This window comes from Carex rostrata, chromosome 10 (genome assembly GCF_964058835.1).
Source record: "Carex rostrata chromosome 10, lpCarRost1.2, whole genome shotgun sequence".
Classification (NCBI taxonomy): domain Eukaryota; kingdom Viridiplantae; phylum Streptophyta; class Magnoliopsida; order Poales; family Cyperaceae; genus Carex; species Carex rostrata.
In genome coordinates this window covers 6,941,959-6,955,384 of record NC_135927.1, presented here as the reverse complement: position 1 = coordinate 6,955,384, position 13,426 = coordinate 6,941,959, and the positions used below count along the sequence as shown (strand labels likewise).

Genomic DNA, 13,426 nt, shown 5'->3' with positions numbered 1-13,426 from the left:
CACATACACCGAAACCATATATAAGGTTTCATCTTCTTATCTGAACTTAATAAATGAAAAAAAATTGATAATGTATGGATAATTATTTTTATTTAAAATAATATAATTTGGTCAAAGCCTGATAGGAATTCATAACCATACCTGGTTTGAATTGAGGTATGATACAAAACATATTTTACTTTTCAATTATGTTAGTTGTAAATTAATGCCATTAATTTCTTCAAGACTAGCAAAATTTTAAATTGTCTAGACAACTAATAAGCTTTAAGATTAAAAAAAAAGTAAGACTTGATTACTATAGTTTTGTGTGAATATCAGAAACTTCCAACTGGTTTTTTAAAATATTATGTTAATGTTCGATTTTTCATAGCTATAATAAGATTTAAAATAATAACGAGATATCTCAATTATATTAAATAAATACAAATATTATAACAATTTCATATATTTTGAAATGTATAATATTATGCAATTTAGTAATTACCTTATTCCATACATCATAACAAGTTTACACAATTAATTATCAATTTTTGAATTAATTCATTAATGTTGTCATTAACTTCAAAATTATTGTGGGCAGTTATTTTTAGACTCAGGGATATTATTTGCATGAGTAAGACTAGCGTGTGCTAGTGTCATCAGAAGAGCTTGGTGAGCTTAATTTCAAAATTTATTTAATTGGCTTCAAACAATATATTAAAATCATAGAACCGATTACTTCACAAAGGATGTGTGTACATGCAATTTTTATTTATTTATTTAGTACAAAGTCAAATGGTCATGAACAAATAATGAAAAATGAATACACTAAAATAACTTTAAATATCTGTTTTTTTAACCGCTTTAATTCTTGACTAAAAGTTGGGTATATGGTCTAATAAAAACAAACTAAAATAGAAAATTTCCACCTAATGCAACTGTTCATCTTTATTTGGAAAACAAATACCATCCAATAATATTGCAAAAGGAGTTACATTCAAATTTAGTTAGTTATAGCATTTGCAAAGTTTGAACCACCTCCTAACGCAATGAAACCATCCATAACAATACTACGTACACAATCTCACACAATATAAGCACATGGAATTCAAATTATTCTTCAAATTCCTCATACTTTAATTAATCAAACAAGATCTACATCTCACAAACTCAAAATCCACAATATGAATCAGTTGGCATTAGCAATTGTGGTACTATTGAGTTTGAGCCTCATCATAAGTCATCATAGCAATGTCTCTGCTATGAGCTTGTGTAAGGTGGGCGATGATGGTCGTGCTTGTTTGCCAGCTGTTAGGGGGTCGAATCCATCGCCACCAACCGCTAAATGTTGTAATGCTATCAGAGGTGCAGACATAAAGTGCTTATGTTCGTACATTTCATCTTCCTTTGTTCGCATATTTTTTGGAATTAATACTAAGGAAGCGAAAAAGCTGCCGGAAAAGTGCGGCATTCACGGACCGACATGCTAAGGCGTTAAGCAACATTGGTTAACGTTGCCTATTTCTTTATGTATGTATGTATAAAGTTTTTGATTTTATTTTTGGTATGTTTTATGTATGTCCGTGTTGTTTGTATAATACGGAATATTTTTAAAATTTTTAGTTTCTTCTTTTCAATAAGAATATCACCTTTTGTGGGTTTCAATTCACATGTTGATTTTTTTCAAATATGACGCGAAATGTAAACAATTATTTAATTTTTAAATTGTGAATATATCTTCCTTTTAATGTCCTCAACATGCAATTTCTCAGAGATATTTATTTGATTTGGTTTATAATTTTAATTTTGAAACCGAATAACGAAATATGAATAACGAAATATGTCTAATTAGATTGAAATTATATCAAATTATAAATATTTCACGTGTTGCACTACACCGTGAATAAAATTGCAAGAAATATGATGAAGTAGAAGCACTATCTATGGTTCTCCTTTTTATTTGAAAGGTGTTCAAGTTTCTTTATTTTTGTTCTTTAATTTGGATGCATTACATATAATCTACCTTCATGATGACACACTGAATTCGATAAAAGAAAGATTTTGTTTTGTATTATATATCCTGAATCTTGCTCTTCATAAATTTTTGGCTTTAAAAAAGAATGTTGCATTTTCTTATATGAAGTAATTTGATCAATAAAAATGATATTTAAATTGGAGCTGGGTTGCTCATGAATTTGTAATGTTGCATAATTCAACATACAGAGATGACATGACATTAATTGAACCATTACTGCACCAAAAAGGGAAATACACCAATCAATGACTGTTTGGCAAATTGTGCATGAGAGGGTGTTATATTTTTGTGATATGCATGATAAAAGTGGCAAAATTTATATGAACACAAAGTCTTATAATTTGTAATTTAAGTTCTTCAAAAACCTCTTTGTTCTTGTACTCTGGATAGTTGACTCTCAATTTGTTATAAATATGGTCATTGTGATATTGGATTCATATAACTGAAAACATTTATAATTCTTGAACCATTATATCCGATTCAACAGAATATCAGATGAAATCAATTATTAATTACATTTTTTTAATTTCAAATTAATTATTATTACTAATGTCAAACTATGGTGGTTTACAATATATATCTACTTAGTGTGTTTTGATTCAGCAGGCGTAGAATCAGTGTCAAGATGTCTACATTATAAAAAATAAACCAAATCAAAGCACCACATAACTCATACAGGGTACTGCCAAGCGATTAATCAGTATGCGGCCGATTAATTAGAATTATGTGGACAATTTAACGTTTTTATTAAATTTATGTATATATATCATAATTTATTAAAAATAATTTATTTAACTCATTAAACTTATCAAATAAACTTAATTTTATTATTATAACATGATACTACACTTATTTTTTTTTTAACGCATAAGCACTTTACATGTGTCAGTAACAAATTTATTTAATGAAAAAATAAATTTAAGAGTTAAACTTTTTTCAAATACTAGTAACATATTATGTGAAAGAAATGAAACATTTCAATATAAAATCACAAAATTTAGTTTATAATAGAAACTTAGTTTCATAAATGAATATGTTGTACTAATTGAAAAATTACATCAGTAATTAGTAAGAAAAAATATATGATAAATAAATAGAAGAAGAATTAATCAATTTTAAAGTAACAAAGAAGAAAAAAACATATATAAAAAATATTGAATGTATGTCCAAGCACAAACAAAATTACAATACACGATTTATAAAACTTATTATCATACACTATCACATAACAAAAAAGTCAATGTGAAAAAAAAATTACTGAAATAAATTGGAATAAGCGGGAATAATTGGGAATAAACGGCCGATTAAACAGAAAAATCCATAAAAAGTCCTCCGTTAAGTGTATTCGTAACGGTTTGACCGCTGTTAATGATTAAATGGCCGATTAATCGGCCATTAAGGCTGTTTTTAACAACACTGATTTTGCATAGCTATAATAATATTTAAAATAGATGGAAGATATCTCAATTTGTTACTTCGTAGAACAATTTCAAATATTTTGAAATGCATAATAATATGCAATTTAGTAATTATCTTATTCCATATACACATCATAGGCTATTTTATACTCAATTTAATAATATGCACGTTTACACAATTAATCATCAATTTCTAAATTCGGTAATGTCGTTGTTAACTTCAAAATTATTGCGGGCAGTTATTTTATACTCAACGGTGTTATTTGCATGAGTCAGGCTAGCATGTGCTGTTCTCTTTAATTTCAAAATTTATTAAATTGGTTTCAAACGATAAATTCAAATTATTGAACTAATCAATTCACGACTGATATGTGTGTACATGCATGCAATTCTTTTTTAAAATTTATTTAGTACAAAATCGAGTGCTCATGAACAAATGATGAAAAATAAATGCACCAAAGTAACTTATAAATATTTATTTTTTAACCGCTTTAATTTTGACTAAAACTCGGGTATATGGTCAAATAAAAACAAACCAAAATTGAAAATTTCCACCTAATAGTATTGCAAAAGGAGTTGCATTCAAATTTAGTTTGGTTATAGCATTTGCCAAGTTTGAACCACCTCCTAACGCAATCATCTTTAATTGGAAAACAAATAACATCCGATAGCATTGCAAAAAGAGTTACATTCAAATTTAGTTTGGTTATAGCATTTGCCAAGTTTAAACCACCTCCTAACGCAATCATCTTTATTTGGAAAACAAATAACATCCAATCCAATAGTATTGCAAAAGGAGTTGCATTCAAATTTAGTTTAGTTATAGCATTTGTCAAGTTTGAACCACCTCCTAACGCAATGAAATCATCCATGACAACACTACACAATCTCACACAATATAAGCACATGCAATTCATATCATTCCTTAAAAATCCTCAGAATTTATAAATCAAACAAGATCACTTATTTACATTTCACAAACAAAAATCCACAATATGAATAAGTTGGCATTTGCAATTGTAGTACTATTGAGTTTGAGCCTCATCACAAGTCATCATGGCATGGTCTCTGCTATAAGCTTGTGTAGGGTGGGCAGCGACGGCCGTGCTTGTTTGCCAGCCGTTAGGGGGTCGAATCCACCACCACCAACTGCTAAATGCTGCAATGCTATCAGAGGTGCAGACATAAAGTGCTTTTGCTCGTACATTTCATCCTCCTTTGTTCGCTTTTTATTTGGAATTAATGCTAAGGAAGCAAAGAAGCTGCCGGGAAAGTGCGGCATTCACGGACCAACATGCTAAGGCGTTAAGCAACCTTGGTTGCCTATATTTTATGTATGTATGTAAAAAGTTTATGATTTTATTTTTGCAATTATGTAAGAAATGATGATCTGTAAGTACATGACGTCTACTTAATTTGTTTGTATAATACTATGAATAATTTGTTTGTATAATACTATGAATAAATTTTATTATGTAATAATTTTTTCAATTTCAGTTTCTTCCTTTCCAATAAGACTATCACCGACATTGTGTGGGTTTAAATTCACATGTTGATTTTCCATATATGATCCGGCATGTAAACATTTATTTAATTTAAATTGTGAATAGATCTTCCTTTCAATTTCTTTATACATACGATGCAATAAAATTAAGTATGTAATTGAACATATAGATTGTGTAACAATAAAATTTCATACAATTTAAGTATTATTTGATAATAACAAAGTAGCGTTGAATTGTTAAAATTTCAATTCATTTGATGTACGAAGAAGTATACATCAAATTTTATCATTGGATTTAAAATGTTAGTTTTATTTTTGAAAATTGTCAAAATAAAAAGATGTAAAGTAATTCTCTTTATATGAAAAGTAATTCCATTACATTCAGTTCAGATAAATTCCATCAAAAAACAAATCTCAATTCAGGTAACAAATAACGCTTCATATTGTATAGAGAGCTGAGTTAATACATACATAGCAAAATGTTACATCAGCAGATTAAGCCTAAATACAGTTCTTGATTCTTGTCAGATCCTAAAAGTCAAAAGGTATGTTTTTCAAAACTACAAGCCCTTATCTATGATAAACTAAACATATTTAGCATCAATTTATCTCTGAGCAGGAGTCTGTTGAGTATTGTAATGTGTACCAGTCACTGGTGCATACTGAGCAGCGCCATCTGGCATACTTTGAGCCTGAACCAGAAATAAACAGTCAAATGATCTCATATAACCATTGCAGAGTAGTCAGATAGTACATGCTCAAACACAAAATACCAGTGGATACAAATCTACTACAGTCATTACTTGATGCTATGATTGGTAAATAATTCATTACTGACTGGTACATTGTAGCACCAGTATTGGACTATGTATGATTATCAGCATGCATGAAAATATTAAAGATGAATAAGAGTAGAAAGAACACTATATTCAGAAAACTGGGGTCCAAATGTAAGAATTTAAACAAAACTAACCTGCCTATAAGGATCCGGATAAGACCCATATGCACCAGCCTCGGGAGGAGGATTGCCAAAGGCTCCAGGATATCCTAAAAAAAAAATCAAATACAATAGGTAAATTTCTGTTTGTGGTGTCACCGGAGAAAGTTCCAAACTTTTCAGATCTACCCTTTAAAACTGAAATATCATGTTAGTGTCATAAGTAGGTATGATTAGGGGTGTTCAAACAGTCGGTTCGGTTGAAACCGAAGTAAAATGACCAAACCAAAGTTTTTTTTTTAAAAAGAAAACGAACCGATTAAACATATCAACCAAGAACCCAACCGGTTCAAACCGAAGTAAACCTATTGGTACCATTATTAACGAAAATAATACATTGTCATACACAACCGTTGAAGTTAGGTTCGGTTCGGTTTAATGAAATTATTATAACACCAATAAAGAGTCAAACCAATATAAACCAGTCAGTTTAGTCTAGTCGGTTTTGAAAAGTCTAAACTGAACCGAACCATTTAAACCGAAATAATTCAAAATTTCAACTGAACCAATTCATTTAAACCGAAAAACTGATTCATTTAAACCGAAATTTTCTGGTTTGGTTAAAAACCGAACAAAGTGAACTGTTTGAACACCACTAGGTATGATGATAGAAGTACCAGGATTAGCTGCAGCAGCTGCCTGAGCTCTCTTCTCCGTGTTAGCTAACTCAGCACGTAGCTTGTCGATCTCACGCATCGCAGAAGCCACACGACTCTCCATCTCCTTTCTGTTCCCTTCATTATCTGCATGTGCCTTCTTCTCGAATTCGATTGCCGCCCTGTCATTGGTGACACCAAAAGAGATGAACACTAAGTCGGTTTCCCCTTGGCTGTTCTCAAATTGCACCCAAAATTGTATTCGTATCTTGTGAAATCTTGTAAAATCCATATAAAATCAACCGTTTGGAGATTTTTCACGTTCTTTGAATCAATGTTCTCTATTTAATGTGCAGAAATATTATCATTGATTTTATTTTCAAGAAATCCAAATTCCATTTTTGCGAATTTCAAGAAATTAGGTTTTAAGCCATTGATGTTGTAATTTTTTATGTTGAATTTTTTTTTTGCAACTATATATATGTTCCTGGCAAAATTCGAAGCCACTGACACTAACACTGAATTGGAAGTTGAATTTCAACTAATTAAGTAGTAAAAGAGATGAATACCTCCCTTTTTGAAGTTCGTGCTGCATAGTATTGATCTCCTTGGCAACAAAATCGAAGCGGCTATTCTCGGCCCGCATTCGACCCAGTTCTCCCCGCATCCCTACTAGTCTCTGCACCATTTCGTCTCTCGACAGGGAGAGTCTCCTCACGTCCTCTCCAACCCTGGCAATCTCCGATCGCACTGCCTCCATTCGCCGTGCAGCTGCTTCGGCATGTCTGGATCGCTCTACCACCTCCCTCAGTTCTGCCTCCTTGGCCTCCCGTGCACGCGAGGCCGAGACGGCAGCCATGCGGAGGTCCTGCTGGGATTGGTGGAGCTCCTGACGGAGTGCCACGTGGACGGCGGCAAGACGCTGGTTGTCGAGGAGTAGAGCTTGGATTTCGCGGTCGATGGCAGCGAGGCGATCCTCTAGGGCGGAGACGGCCGGAGAAGGAGGAGCAGCACCGCGAGAAGGGGGGAGTTGGTGGTGGCGGCGGCGGAGAGGATCGTCGGGATGGGAAGGAGGAGGAGGAGGCGGCGCGCGGCCCAAGAGAGGGCGTTGGTCGCGTAGGTCAATGACATGTGGGCCCCGCCGTGCAGCCATTCTGCGATGCAAGAGAGCGAGAGAGGGTTTTGGTAGGAAGCAACTCTCACTCTTTAAAACGAGAAATATCAAATATGTGCTCATGGGCTCATGGTTTGGGTCGGGTTGGATTGGGTCCAAATCAAATACTGGGCTGTGTTGGGTTATGTGATTTTGGGTTTTGGGTTTTGGGTTTTGGGTTTTGACAAAGAGATGAAATCAGAGAAGCTTTTAGTTCTAACTTAACAAAAGTGAACTTACCTACCAGTCTGAACTCTGACGTTCGAAGGTTAGCTAGCTTGGGAGTCTCAGAGCATTTGATACCAGTGAACAACAACAACGAAAATTCTCAAGTGTTGTTTCAAGGGGTTCTGAATTTTTCTTTGTTCATGGATCCAACAAACTTTATCACTAGATCAAATACCTCTAATGGAAATAAGAGAAATTTGAGATATTGTTTCTCAATTTGTGTGGGAAAGCTTTTTGGCACAGGTAATTCTATATTATTTGTTTGTGCACACAAGGTGTATGGTGAAATGTCCAAATGAGAATTCCACTAAAACCTAACAATTTGGAATCTAGAGAGCTTTTATTAACTTCAATTTGGTTTCTCATTGTACTTCTTTTACATTTATATTAAGGGAATAATGACGGGGAATTGAGGTCGAACGAAGAAAAGAGGGTATGTTCATGGATATATGCATTGGCCAAGGCTGATAGAGATATTGCTTTTGAGTTTGTTAGATCAACTGAAAGAGGTACTTTCAATTTTGAAATAAAAAAATCTGACAGAAAAATGGTATTATTAATTTGATTTTTGAACTTGGTGTGAGGAAGGGTTGAGTTTCATGGAGGCGGAGAAGAGAAGACGGGAGGAAGGACCCAACATTCCTCTCGACAACTCGTTTCTAAACCGGCGTCAGCTCTTGTGGAGAGCATTCTTTCATCCTTTCAACATAATACTTGTTGTCATGGCCACACTCTCTTACTTGGCTCAAGATAATGCAAACGGAACCATTATGCTCGCTTTGGTTCTCATAAGTGTCGGTCTTAGATTTCATCAGGTGTGCATATTTTTACTGAATTCATGTTCTTTTTAATTTTGTTTTTCTATCACGCGTGTGAGCTGGGGGTGGGGGTGTCAATGGATAAAAAATGGGTTGGGTGGAAGCATTTTCATACCCTTATCCGTACCCGATAAACTAACGAAAAAAAATCTTACCCATACCCATCTTATTGAATGCGGTACGGGTCAGGTAAACGAATAAAACGGTGTCATTGAAAAGATATATATGGGTCATGAAAAATAGTCTTTACCCATACTTGATAAGCTAACGAAAAAAAACTTACCCGTACCTGTCTTATTGAATACAATACGGGTCGGGCAAATGGATAAATGGGTACCATTGACTCCCCTAGGTGGGGGTTGGGGCGGTTATGTCTGGCCACCTAATTTTTGTGTTATACTTCTTGTTAAATTTTTCATTTCAAAACATCTTAAATTGTGTAATACTTAAGCCTAGATGGCTTAATCCAATTTGGACTCATTTGAGCAAATTAGCTACTTGTCAGGAATATAACAGTTCGATGGCAGCCAAGCACCTTTTTGAACTCCTGAGGTCACCGGTGCGAGTGCAAAGATGTGCCGGTAGAATCAACCAGACTGAGTTAGTGGTACAGATTGATCAGAGAGATGTTGTGGTGGGTGACATTGTCCATTTTAGCCCTGGTGATCTTTTTCCTGGCGACATTCGCCTCATCACATCAAGAGACCTGATTGTTAGGTAATATATATTATATATGTTTTTTTTTCTTTCCATCAATATTCCTTCATGTCAGAGCTTATTTAATTTGGTTTGTACTAAAAAAGTGGAATCTGGTAATTTTTCGTTGCATTTAAAAGCAACCATACCTCCTTGATCACAGTTTGTGTTTACTTACATTTGAAATATCACAGCTTGACAAGTATTGTTCCATCAAAGCAATTACTAAACCAGTAGTGCAAAATTTCGCTGTAAAGTGCCATATTATGACAATTGTGATAACCTGGTTGAAACAGTCAATCTTCATTGACAGGAGAATCAGGAACAGTACAAAAAACAGCAGATGTGAAGGAAGATTTGAAGACTCCTTTATTTGAGCTCAGAAATATTTGCTTCATGGTACAAAACTTTGTTAAATTTTAAAGATTTCTTTAATTGAACAATTTTATTTTTCACCCTAAATAACAACTTGAATGGATTTCTAGTCAATACTTCGACTAGAGACCAAAGGTAAGAGTAATATATTTCAACACCCATCTTTTTTTTAACTGTACCAATTTTCACCAATTCCTTGGTTTTCTATTTTTTTTTTCTCCCTTGGTGTTTCTTCTGCTATTTAACTGGATATGTCAAATGAGTACAAATATTGTTTAATTGAGGTTTAATTCCACAATTGGGTTGTTCGACTCGTATTGTATAATTTATTGTCTTAATGGATTTTTAGAAATTAATTTCTCAATATGTAACAGCATACAAAAGTCTTTATATGTACCAAGCTGATATTGAATTCCTATCATCTTGAAGTAGGATCTAAGAGAACTATTTGCACTAAATTGAATTATTTAAAACCAATCAATAAATTAATCAAATGAATTCTAGGGAACAAGTGTGGTATCAGGAATTGGTACCGGGTTGGTGATATCAACCAGATCAAACACCTACATAAGAACTATCCTCTCCAAACTTGGAAAAGTACAGCCCCCTGACGCTTTCGACAAGGGAGTACAATTCATCTCTTACACGCTTATTTGCATCATGCTGGTGGCCGTACCAGTTCTGATCCTATCCACCTACTTGGTCTCAAAGAACCTGAGTGAAAGCATCATATTTGGTATCTGTGTTGCCGTTGTGTTAACTCCCCAAATGCTCCCTTTGATTGTCAATACCAATCTGGCGAGGGGTGCTGTTGCAATGGCAAGAAATAGGTGCATAGTGAAGAGCATTTCAGCTATACAACACATGGGTGCAATGTAAGAGTTGAGGAAAAAAAGGGTGAGGCTATGATACTATGCATAGCGCGGAATGGTCCGTACTATGGATCAATATCTTCGTTTTCAAAGTCCAAACAGTCGATTTGAACTGTTTAACATGATCTCCATATGAAAATGTACTTTTAGATCAAATTTTACATTTTTTACTATATTTTTAGATAGGTAGAAAATCACTTGATCGAAACATTCTAGACCATTCAAAAGTAGTGATTTTCTACCTATCTAAAAAAATAGTAAAAAAATTTTAAAAAATATAAAATTTAGTTTGCAAGTATATTTTCATGTGTAGATTATGTTGAACAGTTCACAACGACTATTTGAACTTTTAAAACAAAGAATATTGATCCATAGTACTGACCAATCTGAGCTATGAATTGTATCATGGCCTTAAAAACAATTCTCATATATGTATAGGTTATCAAAAGTTTCATATAAGCTTTTAACATCAAATTAATGTAGGGATATCCTATGCATTGACAAGACGGGTACGCTCACCATGGATCGTTTCATAATGGTTCATCACTTGGACATATGGGGCTTCCCTAGTGAAACTGTGCTCAAATTTGCATTTTTAAATTCGTACTTTAAAATGGCACTCAAAGGTCCCGTAGACGATGCAGTTCTTGCACACGCATACACAAATGGATACCGATTTCATGCCTCGGCATGGAGAAAATTGGATGAGTTTCCGTTTGATTTCACACGAAGAAGAATATCTGTTGTTATTGAAGCAATAGACACAGATGTGAGATATGTTGTCACCAAAGGAGCTTTTGAGGAGGTTCTTGGTGTGTCCGCATATATGGAGTGTCCAAATGGAAGGGTGATAACCTCCACACTGACTATAGATGAACGGTTGAGATTGCTGCAAATGAGTGAGGAGATGAGCAATGATGGATTGGTTGTGTTAGGTGTTGCCATAAGAAAAATTCCCAAGGTAATTTCTCAATCAAGGCCTTTAAGAAGATGTATTTTGGATTGTTCAGTGATTCTTTCTGATCAAAACACTAACCGCCTTATTGAAGCTTTAATTCGTAAAAGTGTAAAAGATATATGAATGGATGCGGATAATAGAATGAAAATACATGAAAACTAGGCACAAATTTTCTGTCCATATATACTTTGGTATACATGTGTTTAGTCTTGTTGTTGGTATCATTGTATTACCACATTGGGACATTAATCTAACTCTCCTCTCTCTCTCTCTCTCTCTCTCTAGGAAACTGATGTGCTACTCTTAAAGAACACATCAATAGAGTCGGACATGACTTTTCTCGGGCTGATCTCATTTTTCGACCCACCTAAGGACTCGGCGAAGTATGCACTCTATCAACTTGCTGAGCGAGGTATAAGCCCCAAAATCCTCACCGGCGACTCTCTCTCCCTCACCATCAAGGTTTGTAAGGAAGTTGGCATTGCAACTACTCATACAACCACTGGTGTGGATCTCAATGCACTTGATGAGATGGAGTTTCATGAAACTGTTAACAGAGCTACAATCTTTGCACGGCTTACCCCGACCCAGAAACTGCATGTCGTGCAATCCCTGCAAAAGCATGGAAATCACGTAGTTGGCTTTTTGGGCGACGGCATAAATGATTCCTTAGCACTTGATGCAGCTAATGTTGGTATTTCGGTCGATTCAGGTGCCAACATTGCCAAAAAAAGTGCCGACATAATCTTGCTAGAGAAAGACCTAAATGTTCTTGTTTTCGGAGTGGAGCACGGACGATTGACGTATGGAAACACAATGAAGTACATAAAACTATCCTTGGTAGCAAACTTCAGTAGTGCAATGTCGCTGATTGTGGTAACCATTTGCATGCAATTGGAGCCGTTGTCACCAAGGCAACTTCTAACACAAAATTTTATTTACAGCTTGGGTCAGATTGCAATCCCATGGGACAAAATGGAAGATGGCTATGCCAAAACCCCTCAAATTTGGTCATGGAAGGAGCTCCCGATTTTCATGCTTTGGAATGGTTCCATATGCTCAATTTTTGACATTTCCATGTTCATATTTGTTCGGCTGTATTACAGAGTCGATAATCTAGCATCATCATTTTTCAAGACAGCTTGGTTTGTGGAAAGCCTAGTGATGCAAACGCTCATAATTCACATGATTCGAACGACAAAAATACCATTTTTGCAGGACATGTCAGCATGGCCTGTTCTGGTTTCTACTGTTGTGGTTATTGCTGTTGCAGTGGTGATACCATATACTCTGCTTGGTGAAATGATGGGGCTTACTCAGCTCCCTTTTTCTTACTTAGGATTTTTGCTTGTGTTATTTGTTGGGTATTTTTCAGTGGGGCAGGTTGCCAAGAGGATTTATATCAAAGTTCATGGAAGATGGCTTTGACAAAGATTATTGTGCATATCTTTTGACATGTAGTGATGAAGTAGTACTTTGGTTCTCCCGTTTCATTTGAAAGGTGTTTTTCTTTGTTTTTATTTTGGATGAAGTACATATAGTCTACCTTGATGACACATTAATTTTGAAAAAAAAAGAAAGATGGTTGGTATTACCCTGAATCTTGCTTTTTACAGAATTTGGCTTTTGAAAAAAGAATGTTGCATTTTATTTATTTATTTAATAAAATTTGATAATTGAAAACGATAGTTTAATCAGAATTTTTATTTTTAGAAATATTAATTTTTGTTGTTGGCAGGAACTGAATCTGGTTCCTATTAAGGTCTCCAATTGATTTGGTTCCTTTAAATTTAGAAT

At 34.4% G+C, this 13,426-nt stretch overlaps 2 protein-coding genes across 4 annotated transcripts; one reads left to right on the top strand and one right to left on the bottom strand.

Annotated features, from left to right (window-relative positions):
- Window positions 1–5,354: 5,354 nt before the first annotated feature.
- Window positions 5,355–7,702, bottom strand: LOC144560919 (protein FLX-like 1). The gene is made up of 4 exons (XM_078310136.1): window positions 7,099–7,702; window positions 6,551–6,711; window positions 5,910–5,983; window positions 5,355–5,628 (listed from the first exon to the last, which is right to left on the bottom strand). The coding sequence occupies exons 1-4, from the start codon at window positions 7,680–7,682 to the stop codon at window positions 5,542–5,544; spliced, it is 906 nt and encodes a 301-aa protein (XP_078166262.1). The 5' UTR covers window positions 7,683–7,702; the 3' UTR covers window positions 5,355–5,541.
- Window positions 7,703–7,921: 219 nt separating this feature from the next.
- Window positions 7,922–13,117, top strand: LOC144560942 (uncharacterized). Of its 3 annotated transcripts, none has more exons than XM_078310158.1 (8): window positions 7,922–8,153; window positions 8,303–8,419; window positions 8,495–8,725; window positions 9,234–9,445; window positions 9,721–9,823; window positions 10,304–10,674; window positions 11,155–11,632; window positions 11,915–13,117. In XM_078310158.1, the coding sequence occupies exons 2-8, from the start codon at window positions 8,360–8,362 to the stop codon at window positions 13,055–13,057; spliced, it is 2,598 nt and encodes an 865-aa protein (XP_078166284.1). In that variant the 5' UTR covers window positions 7,922–8,153; window positions 8,303–8,359; the 3' UTR covers window positions 13,058–13,117. The 3 variants fall into 3 exon arrangements, with proteins under 3 accessions (XP_078166284.1, XP_078166283.1, XP_078166285.1); XM_078310157.1 differs by having other exon boundaries at window positions 8,025–8,153; window positions 8,499–8,725; XM_078310159.1 differs by lacking the exons at window positions 7,922–8,153; window positions 8,303–8,419 and having other exon boundaries at window positions 8,587–8,725; window positions 9,245–9,445.
- The last annotated feature ends 309 nt before the right edge of the window (window positions 13,118–13,426 follow it).